At 41.8% G+C, this 13,218-nt stretch overlaps 1 protein-coding gene across 1 annotated transcript in view; it reads left to right on the forward strand.

Moving 5' to 3' along the window:
• Positions 1–360: 360 nt before the first annotated feature.
• ppm1lb (protein phosphatase, Mg2+/Mn2+ dependent, 1Lb) overlaps positions 361–13,218 on the forward strand; it is a 42,564-nt gene continuing 29,706 nt past the window's right edge. Inside the window, exon 1 of the mRNA XM_026298722.2 lies at positions 361–1,274. Coding sequence (XP_026154507.1) covers positions 876–1,274 — 399 coding nt within the window. The 5' untranslated portion in view covers positions 361–875. The remainder of the gene's footprint in view (positions 1,275–13,218) is intronic.

Consider the following 13,218-nt stretch of genomic DNA (forward strand, 5'->3'; position numbering starts at 1 on the left):
CTGTCTGGATGCCTTCACGTGGCGTCGGAAATATCTAAAATCAAAGCTAGCATTTAAGATCTAAAAGTAGGCCTATGCACGTAAACGTGCAGTGGAAACTTGGCAATTAAGAACTGTTCTATTCTATGTTACTCTATGTTATTCTATGTTATCCTGTTCTATTCCACAATTGCCGGCTATATCTTTACTGCACAACAGGCGTCATGCTTTTACTTTTAGTAACGTTAAATTTGGCTCATTATACCCATGTAGACGGATTTTTTTCTTGTATTTCTGCTTTTACTTAAGCAAAGTTTTTGTGCGCATTACCCCAAACATCCTGTGATTAGTGGTTAGCACACATTCCGAGCTGCACCTGAAGGCGTCAACTCCCCTCAGTCGGGCAGCAGCGGAGTCGCAGCCAGTGTGGCAGCTGGGAATGTGAGGGTTTCAACACACGCCGCTATTTTGAGGACTGGGAACAGTGGAGTGGCGGCGCTCAGAGCTCTGCCACAGCCAATACACCGGGTCTCATCTCGGGTCCAAAGCGTGTTGCTGCGGTTTTCGTCCGCCGCGTCGGGGGGTCAGCGGGCAGTCGGTGGTGGTTCACTGCGGGAGCTAAGAGAGAAGCACCCGGAGCACCGCGTTTGTTCCCCCGGGTCTGTGCACGTACGACAACACGTTACCTCCTGCCTGGTGGGTCCGGCTCCAAATACAGCGAAGTGTCACCATTTAAAGTCGGTGTAATCTTCATGGTTCCCGCTGCGAAACGCTCAGTTAAATGTGCCTGTTTCTCCGCTACCAAACCACTCACGCCAGCGACGATGGACTGAAATCTGCGGCGGGGGCGAACGACACAAACAACCTGCCGCGATTTCCTGCGAGTAAATAAATAAATGATAGAGGATACAATGACCCTGCTGTCTCTGTTAGGACGGATCATGCGTTATTTTCTGCTCAGACCGGAGACCCTGTTCCTGCTGTGTATCAGCCTGGCTCTGTGGAGTTACTTCTTCCACACAGACGAAGTGAAGACCATCGTCAAGTCGAGCCGAGATGCGGTGAAGATGGTCAAGGGGAAAGTGGCGGAGATGATGCAGAACGAGCGGTTCGGAGGGCTGGACGTCCTGGACGCGGAGTTCTCCAAGACCTGGGAGTTCAAGAGCAACAACGTGGCCGTGTACTCCATCCAAGGCCGGAGAGACCACATGGAGGACAGGTTCGAGGTGCTCACAGACATCGTCAACAAGAGTCACCCGTCTATATTCGGGATTTTTGACGGTCACGGAGGAGAGGTGAGTGCAGAGTGGAGGTGAAGGGCCCCAAAATGCGCTAGGGCCATGTAGGGGCCATTCAGTGAATCTGGGTCACTTATCACTGTTCGTTTTATTTATTCTTTCTGCTCTGGTTTAAACTCTGCGTTCAAAACTGCTGTCAAATATTTATTAACACCACGAGTGAGACAAAGCTGAGCTGGGGTATAGTGGTGTAGGTTCGGCTGCAGAGTTTTCTCTGTTTCATCAATCAAAGTTGTAGACTTTTACAAAATAGTTTCAAAGTAACAGTATCTTCAAAAGAGTAGCAACTACCCGTTCATTCATTTTATCACGATTAGATTTATAATAAACTCTTTTTGAGTTGGGTGCTAATCTGAAGTGATCAGTCAGACTTGACATGAAGCTGCTCAGCCAAAAGTCTCTTCAGAGCAAATGCTTCTGTGATTTATAATTCATTTATTCCTTTATATGAAATTGATTTGAAAATAATGCGTGCAGTTGTGATACATTGTGCCAGGGGACAAAAATAAGCTGCTGGGCCTCTTCTAAACATCTTACCTCTACTTTGATGTTACCTGGCTCCAGATTTGCTCTGTAGTAATTTGATTAAATATAAATTAATCTCACAATATACAAAATGGAAGCCCAAAAACTGCAAAAATAAAGGCTTCTGAACTATATTTTTGAGTTTTATAAGATGTTGCCTACAAATGTCAGCTAACAGGCAGTATACCCTTATCATGCCGGGTGATATTGATAAGATAAGAAACCTTTATTTGTCCCACAATGGGGAAATTGCATTGTTGCAACAGCAAAGTACAAGTACACAGCAGAGTGCCAGTAGTATTGCACTTTATTGGTGCATATTCACAAACATGGAATTTATTAAATTGCCACAAACTAGACTGAGTAAACCTGGAGGCATCAAGGTCCCTGGAAGCAATTGGTAACCCACTTCAGGGCATTGACCATTGTGTGTTGCTGGATAAAGAGGCCATAATACGAAATACAACCCTGCCCACACACTCACCCACACAAACACTTTCCTTCCAAATGGCAAAGGAACTGCAGCTTGTCTATTTAAAGCTTAAGATCATGCCAAAAAATGTATCCATCTCTCATTTTTAGGATGCAGACAGCATAGGCCCCATGGTCTAATATGATTATAGCTGGAAGGAGGAGGATGAATTCAAATTGGTGTGCTTTGGGGGCATCCACACCGGTACCTGTGCTCAGAACTATGAGCAAAGCTGAAGGGGGTTGTTGGTCACTGATTTGCCGCTCAACATGCACCCTCAGTTGACACTTGTTGGCAACTAGGAAATGTCCATTCTTTCCCCTCCCTTGGTGCTAACTAACGTTGTTGTTCCACACGAGCAAATGAACGTGGCAGCGTTTTCAGGGCAGCAAGGGAACAGCTTTCCAAAGCAAGTCACAAGAAGGCCCTTTAAAAACAGCACTCGGCTAAAGGCGCAAAGAGCGTTTGAGATGACATGACATAGTTAGACATGAGCTGGAAAACACAGATCTATCGTGAAGTCATTGCATGCTTCCTCCCGAGCATTGTTTTCTTAGTACTTGGCCATGACCTCAGCTGACGGTATGGTAGTGATGTAGCTGAGCCACACAGAAATAAAGCATTCTAGTTGTAAGTAAGGCCTGCATTCTTCTTCCTCTTCTTTCCTCTTCTCCTGTTTTACATTAGACATTACCAGTTTCTGATCAGCCAGTTGTGGTAGCCGAGAGCTCCATGCTGTTTTGGGCCTGACAGCGACTGTCTTCATTCTAAGTTTGACTCTGATTGAGAATGATACCGTACTAAAAATAGGCAGCCAAAGGCATGGAGGATAGTAGTTCTTTTAGGGGAAATTGAAATTTAGGCCGCAGTGCTGACTGCTGCAGCTTTTGACCAAAAGTGGTCAATGAATTGTTTTTCCCTGCAGCCTTATTCCCCAAGCTTCTTCCCCCTGTGGACTTCCTTCTTACAGAACAAACCTGTGAACCGTGCTACATCTACCACACATACGCCACAGACACTTGGATAAATAACGGATAGAAGATACAATATATTTTTATGTATGTGACAGAAAAAGGAGAAAACAAATGGAAAAGCATCAGTGAGAGTGAAAGCAAGAAGAGTCCAGATTTGCCCGTGTAGGCGAGTCTGTTTTATCACTGCATGTCCACAGGCAACAATTTAGCCTGTTTTCATTCTCACATCCTCTTTTGAACTGTGGTTGCCAGACAGCAATCTTCAGAAACAACTTCATCTGTTTAGTGAAGTTAGATTTTTTTTTAGGACTTTGAATAAAACAGAGCAGTGCTGTGTGGCCCAAGGCAACAGCAGCAACATAGGGTTCCTAACCTGACTAGATACTGTCACTTTCACATATGCAGTCATTAAAGAAATGTCAAATTTGTGTCAGCATCTACAGCATCTTGCATCCAAGACTGTGTATCAACATCATCAGGTTTTGGATGTTGTTTTATGAAGATTGCATTGGACAGAATTGCAAAATAGAGTTGCACTAGGGTATGAGTGTGGCAACTAATTAGAGCACTGACTCAACATAAACCTCAAGGGAAGGGAAGTAATAGATCCAAATGCAATGAGGCCTGCAACTGATTATTTTTCTTATCAATAAATCTGTTCATTCTTGATTAGTCAGGGTACCATTTTGTGTCTAAAATGTTCAAAAGTGCTGGAACATAAATGGTTCAGGTGCCTAAAGCTTGAGGAGATGTCTTCAAAATGCTTTTCTCTTTTTGACCAGCAGTCCAAAACCTGTTCACTTTACTAAGATAAAGCTGCACGTTCTTATGACTACCCATTGGCCATTAAAATGATTTAAGTAGTTAAGTGACTATCAGAACAGTTGTTGTTTACCTGTAAAACCAACCTGATTGCAATATAATAATACTGCTTCATCATTTGGTCTTTTAAGCTTTTTGAGAAAGAATGTGTTCATTCGCTTTTAGTTACACCACTCATTGTTGTCAAAGATTACAGGCTGTGAATCCTATCTATCTATCTATCTATCTATCTATCTATCTATCTATCTATCTATCTATCTATCTATCTATCTATCTATCTATCTATCTATCTTATCTATCTTATCTATCTTATCTATCTTATCTATCTTATCTATCTATCTATCGAGAATCTTCAGACATGCTTTTATATGCTTATTAAAAGAGCACCCAGTTTTGTTGTCTGGCACATGCACAGTTGGCAAACACCAATGAGGACGATCTGCACTGATTCAAATTTTGGGATATGTGTGAATGTCCATATGAGATCTGAGTGGATGCTTATAGACTTGGGCAGATGGTGAATTTTACATCACCTTCATCTATTAGATAAAGCAAATAAGTGCAAAAAAAGTGGAAATTTAAAAAAAAAAAAGAAAGATGGTCCTTCTGTATGTTGAAACTGGCACTATTTTACCACCTCACTGGAACCAATCAATTTACGAGCAGATTAATCATTAGTCAGTGCTAGATAACATCTGGAACTCTTTTCCTCTTTCTGTCTTTCTGCACCATTCACACAAACATAAGGCATATTCATTGGCAATCTCAGTCATATTAGATGTTGGCTCAGTGTGGGGTTTTATCTCTTAAATAGAGATGGATTTTTAGCTGACACATGGGAGTAAGCTGCACCAAAGTGATAACCCAGGGCGGTACATCCAAATAATGACAACACGAGCCAGCTGCTCCTTATTGGCATGTAGCGAGCTGGTCATATTGAGCTCCTCCCTGCCTCACTGTTAGGTTGTGGCCTGAGGTGCTGCAAAGACACCTTAACTGTAGAGTACAGAGAGGACATTCACTACGAGCCTGTTTAAGTTCAGTGTGCCGGCTGTTTTTCTGCCTGTTTTGCCATCCTTTTAGCTTTTTGTTCTGTTGATTTCTTTTTCTATCACAGCTCAGTCTTTCATGTAGTTTCAATCAATGGGTTTGTTTTTGAGTGGGTTGTGATGGATATGGTCTCTAACTGTGAGGGAGGCGATGGGAGAGTGCAGAGTAAAGGAGTAGGGAAAAAAAAAATCACCAGAACCACAGGAACAATGACTGTTTTTAGAGGGATCCTGTCTGTCTTTATTCAGCTTTCAGCTTGTCCTTAGTTCACCTTTGCTTCATATTCAGGCTGAATGGTCATTTTCATTTTCGACTTCATTATGTTGATTTTTTTGCAATTGCAAAGTAGACAAGACTTTTAGGAGTGATAAAAGCAGTTGGGTGACATAACTCAATTTGTTTTTTTTTTAGAAAATCAATTTTGCAGTCAAAAAGGCTGATGTTTAAAAATGAGTGTTTTTTTTTTTTTTTTTTTTAAGTGCATGTTTGCATTTTACTCCAGAAGAAGAAGGTGGGCTATGTAGTTTAGATATTAAGCGTTTTGAAATCCTCCTGCGCTCACTCCCTCTGGAGAGATGAAAGAAAGAGCCAGCATGTGACTAATTGCACTGTTGGCTTTACAGGATTAGAGAGGGAGAGCGCAAATGAAGAGAAGGAGTGTGGGAAGACCAAGAACAGCAGTGTGTGCCTGAGTGTATGAATATTTATGCATATGCATCTGTGTGTGTGTGTATGTTGCAGACCTGCACAAGAAGGTGCACTGCTTCTCCTTCATGAATGCTCCAGAGATGAGAGGGGTAGTTTTGTATTAATCTGGTCGTCCGATCAGAGACGACTGCAAAGTGAAGGCCAAAGGCCTGTCGGGAGCAAACACCTGCGCCACACATCACATTTTCAGTCACTCCCTCTCAGCAAGTTTGGAAAATAGACTTGACAGACACTCACATAGAAATACTGAGTAACTTAAGTTAAGAGAACACTGAAACTGATAAAGCAGGCCATAACTGCTAATTTTACATTGACTGTTAATCGCATGACTACTCGACTCAGGTGACTAACCACAGTGTAAATCAGCACCTTCCCTAAGGTACATGCACTTTACAAGTGCCTTTTGGCTCACTGTTTTGTTTTTTTTGTTTTTTCTGGCCACAGCGATCAAAAATCCACTGTACAGCAGACAGTAGAGACATTTAGCAGCTATCAGGTGAACATGCAGCAGCTAAAGAGCCAGATTTTCCCCTCAGGAGTCGGTGGAGATAAAAACAGTTACTAAAAGGAGTTAATAATGGACTCGCATTCATTCGGTGGCCAGAAACATGATCCCAAGCAAATGCTATTGTTGCGCTATAACTATTGCATGGAGACAAGTTTGGCTTAAAAGGTGATGTCAGTGCTTTGTGTTTACAACTTGTTTACAGTCAAATATTAGCCTTTTCCTCAAAAGCCAGAGGCTGATTCTAAATCAAAATAAGTTAATAAAAATAAATGCATATGTGGTTTAACTTCCCTGTTCATTTCTTTATATCATGTCTCTGACTGAATGTCACAGAGAATAGGGAAACTGTCTTTTGTAACCAGGGTGAAGCATCAACCGCAGGGTTGACACAAACCCTGAACCCTGACTCTTCAAATCCTGAAGAGTCCTCGGGTAGGACTGAATATCAGGCAGCTAATGCAGATCAGTGTCGTCTTTGCACCTTCTCCTCTCTTTAAAGATACAAGCATTAATGAAGTCGGTAAGAGCATGCGCTTCTCTGGTTTTATTGGTGTTTGTGTGTGACAGGATAGTCTATGAGTTTGCCAGCAGCATGTGGCACCAGATAAGAGTGCCTTCTTCAGCCTCAGTGTGCCGTCCTTCCCTCCCGGCAGTGACTGGTCAATAATTTAACACCCTCTCTGTCAAACACTTCTGCTAAAATCCCCTGACTAAATATACAACCACCTTCAAACTGAAGGAAAGCCACAAGTCCCTGTTCACACACATTCACATCACATACCACTCTGTATGTGGAATTTTATGGGAGGAGGCCTTGTCTGGAAAGTTGTTTGTGAAGTTGGCGCTTCATGGTGTTTCCCTTCGCATTATCCTGTTTTCCCTTTCCATCTATTATTCCTTCATTTCTCGTCCTCGCCTTTTCTTATAAGGAGTTGGCAGTGAACGAATGGGCTACTAAAGTCTTCAAGGCCATGTCATGCTGCTGCCCCCCTATCTTCCACTCCCGCTGTATGCACGCTGGCCTCGGGCTGCCTGCCATGCTAAGTCGTTCAATGTGGTGCAACATACTTCCCATTGTGACGCACTTCCTATTTTACATGCCAAGTATGCCGATTATATTTGAAGTGCAGGCTTGAAATCTAGTTCTAGATGTTATAAAGCTACAAGTGTGCCTCTGAATGCATAATGCTTGCTTACAACAATCCTGTAGCTGTATTCATACAAGGTGATGGTATTAGTTTGTATATTCTTATGTGTGTTTTTGACCTCTAGGTGATTAGCAGTCTCTAAATCTAATCACATGGTTGGAACTGACTGTACTGTTCAGTCTAATCTACACTTTGTTTTGAAAGAGAAGCATTCTTCATGTAGAAGTCAGCTATTTAAAAAGGCTGAAATGAAGGAATCCAGCTACAGGATGCTAAGTCATTATGTGAGCGCCAGCTCCATCATTGTTTGTTTGTGCGATTGAGAAAATGGATGAGTCAGTCAGAGTTCGCCTGCTCGCTGTCTTGGCAGTGTAAGACAGCAGGAGAAGAATGTTGGCTGCGAGAGAGGAGCACGTCGCAGCTGTTCAGAGTTAGCGACATTGGTGTGATTGTGCGCACAAAGAGACTGGGCCATGGTTTTTGTAATGCTCACAGTTGTGGCTTTTCCTCTCTACACACGGGCCAGATGGACCTGTGGGTAGGGCAGGTGCATCCTGATAAATGGAAACAGCCCTCCTGGTTGTGTTTGTCTGCCTCTGTCTCTTATCAGTGTATATGCTCCGAAGGTGGACATGCTTCTTCTCATATGAAAAACCTAAAATTGCATGACCTGTTTTTCAAATGTACCATGTGTTTTCTACTCTGACTTACTTCGATTATTCACATATGTGTGTGTTTAAGATTTACATGCTAGTCCTACTTAGCTGCACACGTGCTCTGCAGCCTTCCAGACTTCGATCTCATCCAGACAGGAGGAATGCAGCTGATGAATGTGCAATATTTGCCAATGGTTCCGTTCACCGGAAGAACTGGAAGCAAGAAATCTGCAAATACACACTGTAGTGAGCCAGTGTGAAGCCAGGTTGTCTTTAATTTACACTATAATGAAGGCTCACAGGATAACACAGAGGATTGGACTCCACAGCATGTCATTAATTTGTGCTTGTGATTAAAGTTCGGAAGAAAGGATCTTATGTGCACATACATGTATGTGTGTGTGTGTTCTGCATGTATTCACAGGCAGAGTATGCTTGTTTGTATACCAGGGTCTTGCTGGAGCTCTGCCACATACTGTTGATTATGGCCCTTTGGGATTTATGACTCCACCATTTTTTTTTTTCGCCCTCTTGTTTTTCTCTGTGGTTCCTTCTTGTTTTCAGGCCTCTTATTGTGAAGGGTGGTGGAGGAGCAGTCTGCCACTGGTGAAGTTGAACTATCTTCTGTATAAGGGTTAGATAAAGGTGTTAGCTGTATGATGGGATGGCGTAAAAGGGTAGAGAAGCAGATTGAGTTATTTGCAAACACTTTGAAGACGAAGCTCGTGATCATCGGAGTAACTGCAATAAATAAACAGAATCCTCCAATAGGATTTAATCTTGATTCCAGTTCGGATATGACTGACCTGTTGTTTGTAATCCTGAAGCATGTCAACAGTGGATAAAGGCCTTAAATGGGAAGCTAAGTTTATACTATGCACTTAACCATTTTGTAGTCAGAGAAGGGTTTAATGTATGAGACCTCCAGATCTATTGTTGACCTCAGTCAGAAAATCAGATACGGGTTGTTCACATACTTTGACCCCAGTGACATAACTGCATTTTTCATTAATGCATTTTTTTCTATTAACATCCAAGCTTGTTTTGTTGCATTGCAGGTAGTACAGTCATCAAATGTACAATGACCATTTATTGTATACCAACTCGTACCAGTATTTGTTGCCAACAGAATTACAATTTACAGTACATAAATATAACTGACCATGTATATTTAATACATATTTTATAACCTATATAATTTTTTGTTGTGAAAAATATGTAAATCTACAGTAAGCCAGTGCAGCTTACTCACAAGTAAATACAAACATTTCAACAAAAAAAAGCAAAGAGCTTTTCCTTAGGATGAAATAAAGTAGAAGTAGTATCATCAAGTACTAAGGCAGGGAGTTCAATAATTTTCATTATTGATGAATCTGCCAATGTAAATCATTGTTTGTCTCTATGTGGCAGCCCTGTAATAGACAGCCAGTCTGCCCAGGGTGTATACTGGCTCTCGCCCAGTATCAGCAGGGACTGGCTCCAGACCTCCCACTACCCTGTGCAGGAGAAACGGTATAGGTAATCGATGGGTGGATAGATTAATCTGCCAGTTGTTTTCTTGATTAATTGATTAACTGCTTGGTGATAAAAACAGTTAAAATAGCAGTTCCTGTTCCAAAGTTGTTTATTTTATTCGACTAACTGTCTAATTTTTACGTAGATCTAAAATAGTGAAAAGTAGCAAATCCTCACGTTGGAGACTTTGGACCATGAGTATGTTTTGGTGTGCTTTCTACGCAACGAGCATTTGTGACAGCACATGTTTTTCTCATATGCCCATGACAAGTTATTGTGTTGTGTATTGCTTCTTGAAATAATATAATTAAGTGATGACTTCAGACTGCCTCAAACTTTGATGCATTACTAAATAGGACAACAGAAAAATACATCAGATCAAGTGTATTGTTTAATAGGTCTCAGGAGCTTTGCACTGTATGTGTGTATATGTGTGTGTGATTGCGTGTGTGTGCGCAGGATTGGTAATTGATTAGTGTGGTGCAGAGGAAGCTTGCAGTGATGTGAACTAATGCAACAGATCAGGGCTCTTAGGATCCCTGCTCTCTTCCTGAGAGCGTCTCTAAGCCCAAGCTGAAAGGAGCAGAAGAGACAGTGGGACAGATTAGATTTACACCAATCCCAGTGGGGTGATTGGGACTATATTTTCTCTACATGGATTCAGTTTGTTTTATTTTCATCTTACCTTGGCTACCCATGTATATATTTCCAGTTAGCTCCTATTACCCTGCCTGTTGAATCTTTTTTAGATTTTCTGTCTTTATAGTGCACGTGTTTACACATGCAGTACCTGCATGTGTTTGTTACCCAGAGAAGTCTCCATCTTGCCCTCTTCCTGAGTTGATTTAATGAGCTTATCCAGCAGCAGCAGAAGTGGCAACTACCCTTACTGCTGCTCAGAGGAGGAGAGATGCTTTATTGAGGGTGAAAGGAGGAGAATGAGATATATGAGACATAGTGAAGTACCCTCAGTCAGGGCAGGAGAGAGGAGGACAGAGGGGGAGAGATGCTGAGAGAAGAGGAATTGACAAGCTGCTGAAAAATAAAAATGCTACACGGCTCACAGAAACATAAGTGAAGACAGAGGAAAAGGAAACTTAAAGCTGCTGTCTGGAGGTGGAGAAAAGGTGGGGAAGAAGTTGTTTCTTTCAGCGGAGATGCGGATAAAAACATGCTGAAAAGGAGTGCCTTGTCCTTAGTCTGAAGATTTTTTTTTTTGAAGTCTGTAGATTCAGAGGCTTTAAGAGCCTGTGTGAAACAGCGAAGAGTTGACAGATACAAGTTAAATGTACTGTAAATGTACAGCTGAAGCTAGAATGTGCATGAAGGTGCCAGTGGAGCTTTTCCGTCTTTTGATCATAAGCCTGACAGACTGAAGGCCACGGCACCATCGGGCAGTTCCTCCCCTGTGAAAGCATGACATACTTTTTCACCTCTTTTCTTCTGTTTTTCATCTTCTCTCCGACTTATTCACAGTCTCTGCTGACCTTTCCCTCCAGTGACTGTTTTCTCTCCCTCTCTTCTCCTCCCTCCAACCTCTTAATCCACTCCCTTTCCTTCCATTTTAGCTACTCATCTGTTCTCCTCTTGATACGCATTGAAATTTTCAAGTTTTACAATGTAGCTTCGAAGACAAAACATGAATTTTAATGTTAGTCATTATTTAAATATCCAACTTTGGCTTCGATTACTGCTTTGCAAACAGACATTGGCAAAGCTGTTGTGCATTTGTTGATTGCATGCTTCAAGTCCAATTTGAGTCCAACAGAGGTTCTTTGGGATTGAGGACAGATAATCGAGGAGGTCACATTATTATTGATTAATTTATTTGTACAGAACCCAGACTCGTGTTTGGGTTTTTTTTTTTTGTTTTGCTGCAGGACAAAAATAGTGTCAATCAGTCCACTTTCTGAAGATAAAGCACAACGCTGTAGGAATGACAGCCATGCTGGTTGAATAGTGCCTGGATTTTCTGGAGATCTCCAACTGGTCCTGCAGCAAAACAGCCCCAGACCATCACAGATCCTCCCCCTGGGGTAACACATGGAAGAATCATGCTTTCAGTGTGACAATATAACATGCAAATAATATCTTTGAACTTCATGTCCATTTACTTTGCTATCTTAAGACATGATGTTTTAGCCTTCCAACATAATACTGTATAGCAATACACTTGGATTAAAGCAAAACTACATTGTGAAACATGAGAATTTTAAGGCATATTGAAACTTTTGGAGGGTAGTATATATGTATGTGTGTGTGAGAGAAGTAAAGGCTTAAATTCTTCCTCACATATCTGATTGGCCTATTAAGCTACTCAGGTTCTTAGAGATTTCCAGTTGTAATTGTGCATTGAAATGTAAGTATGGTAAAATGTTAATAGTAAGCTCATTGTATATACTTCTATATACTACAGCAATTATTTCCCATTTTGCTAGAGGTGTCTGAATTTGGTTGTAGTGCCTTTTTAGAGTGTAAGAAGACTTTTCTGTTGTTTTTTTTTCTTCCTTTTTCCTTCATGTCTTCTCTGACCTTTTGCTCTATTACCTTATGTATCTTTCTCCAACTCACTATATCATTTCCCCCTTCTCCTTTTCTGCCCGCCTCCCTCCTCTTCATCCTCCTCCCACTCCCTCAACCCTACCCGCAGAGTCACCTTATCTCTCTGCAGTCTGTCTGACTTATTTATCACTGCTCTGAAATATTAAAGAGTCTGCTGCCTCCGGTCCTGAGGGAAGTCCACAAGTTTTACTCACAACACACATACACACACACACACACATGCAAACACATATAACCTAAATCAAAATGTCTTTCAAAGATACCACACACACTGCATTAGTACACTCTGTACATGGTAATTTTACAGTCTGGTCATTTTGTAGAGACTGACAGGCTAAATACAGAGTCCTGACAAATCCCCCCCTGCCCCCCTTTTGGGATGTTGTAGATGCATGTATACTGTCAGAAAGACTGTTGGCATGAATGCCTGAATGCCAGCCAGTCAGCAGTTGGCATGCCAATTCCAGGGCACAGATAACATTAATGTTGATCTTGTGGAAAAAGAGAGTCCTGACTGATATGATCAACTGCCATGTAGTTGGTGGCAGTGTACAGACTGAACTGAAGTGACTGGGAAAGGGCCCAGATCTTCGCATCAGTATTTTATTCCACAGTATTTAAAGGTGTTAATATGCTCCAGCTGAAGTGCTTGGCAGGTGGGAAGAAGTCACTCCCTCCACACCTTTCTGACACTCGATTTGGCACAGATGTGTCCAAACGTTTCAGTACCTTTACAAAACGGATAGTTGGACAAGCATGCTTCACACAGCAACTGGCCAGGTGTGTGGAGGTGCAAAATGATGCGACATTCGAAATTCTCACTCAGGCTCTCTTTTATTTTCTTTGAGCATACAACTGTTACTTTTGACCAACCTAGAAATGAAACTATAAATACTTCCCAGCAGGCACTGACTGTGCGCACCATCATCTCAGTATTTGCACAGTTGTGTCTTAGCCCTCTCTATGCTGATTGGGTTTTCTCCCCAGTGTGGCCATTCAGA

Source organism: Mastacembelus armatus, chromosome 13, assembly GCF_900324485.2.
Source record: "Mastacembelus armatus chromosome 13, fMasArm1.2, whole genome shotgun sequence".
Taxonomy (NCBI): Eukaryota; Metazoa; Chordata; class Actinopteri; order Synbranchiformes; family Mastacembelidae; genus Mastacembelus; species Mastacembelus armatus.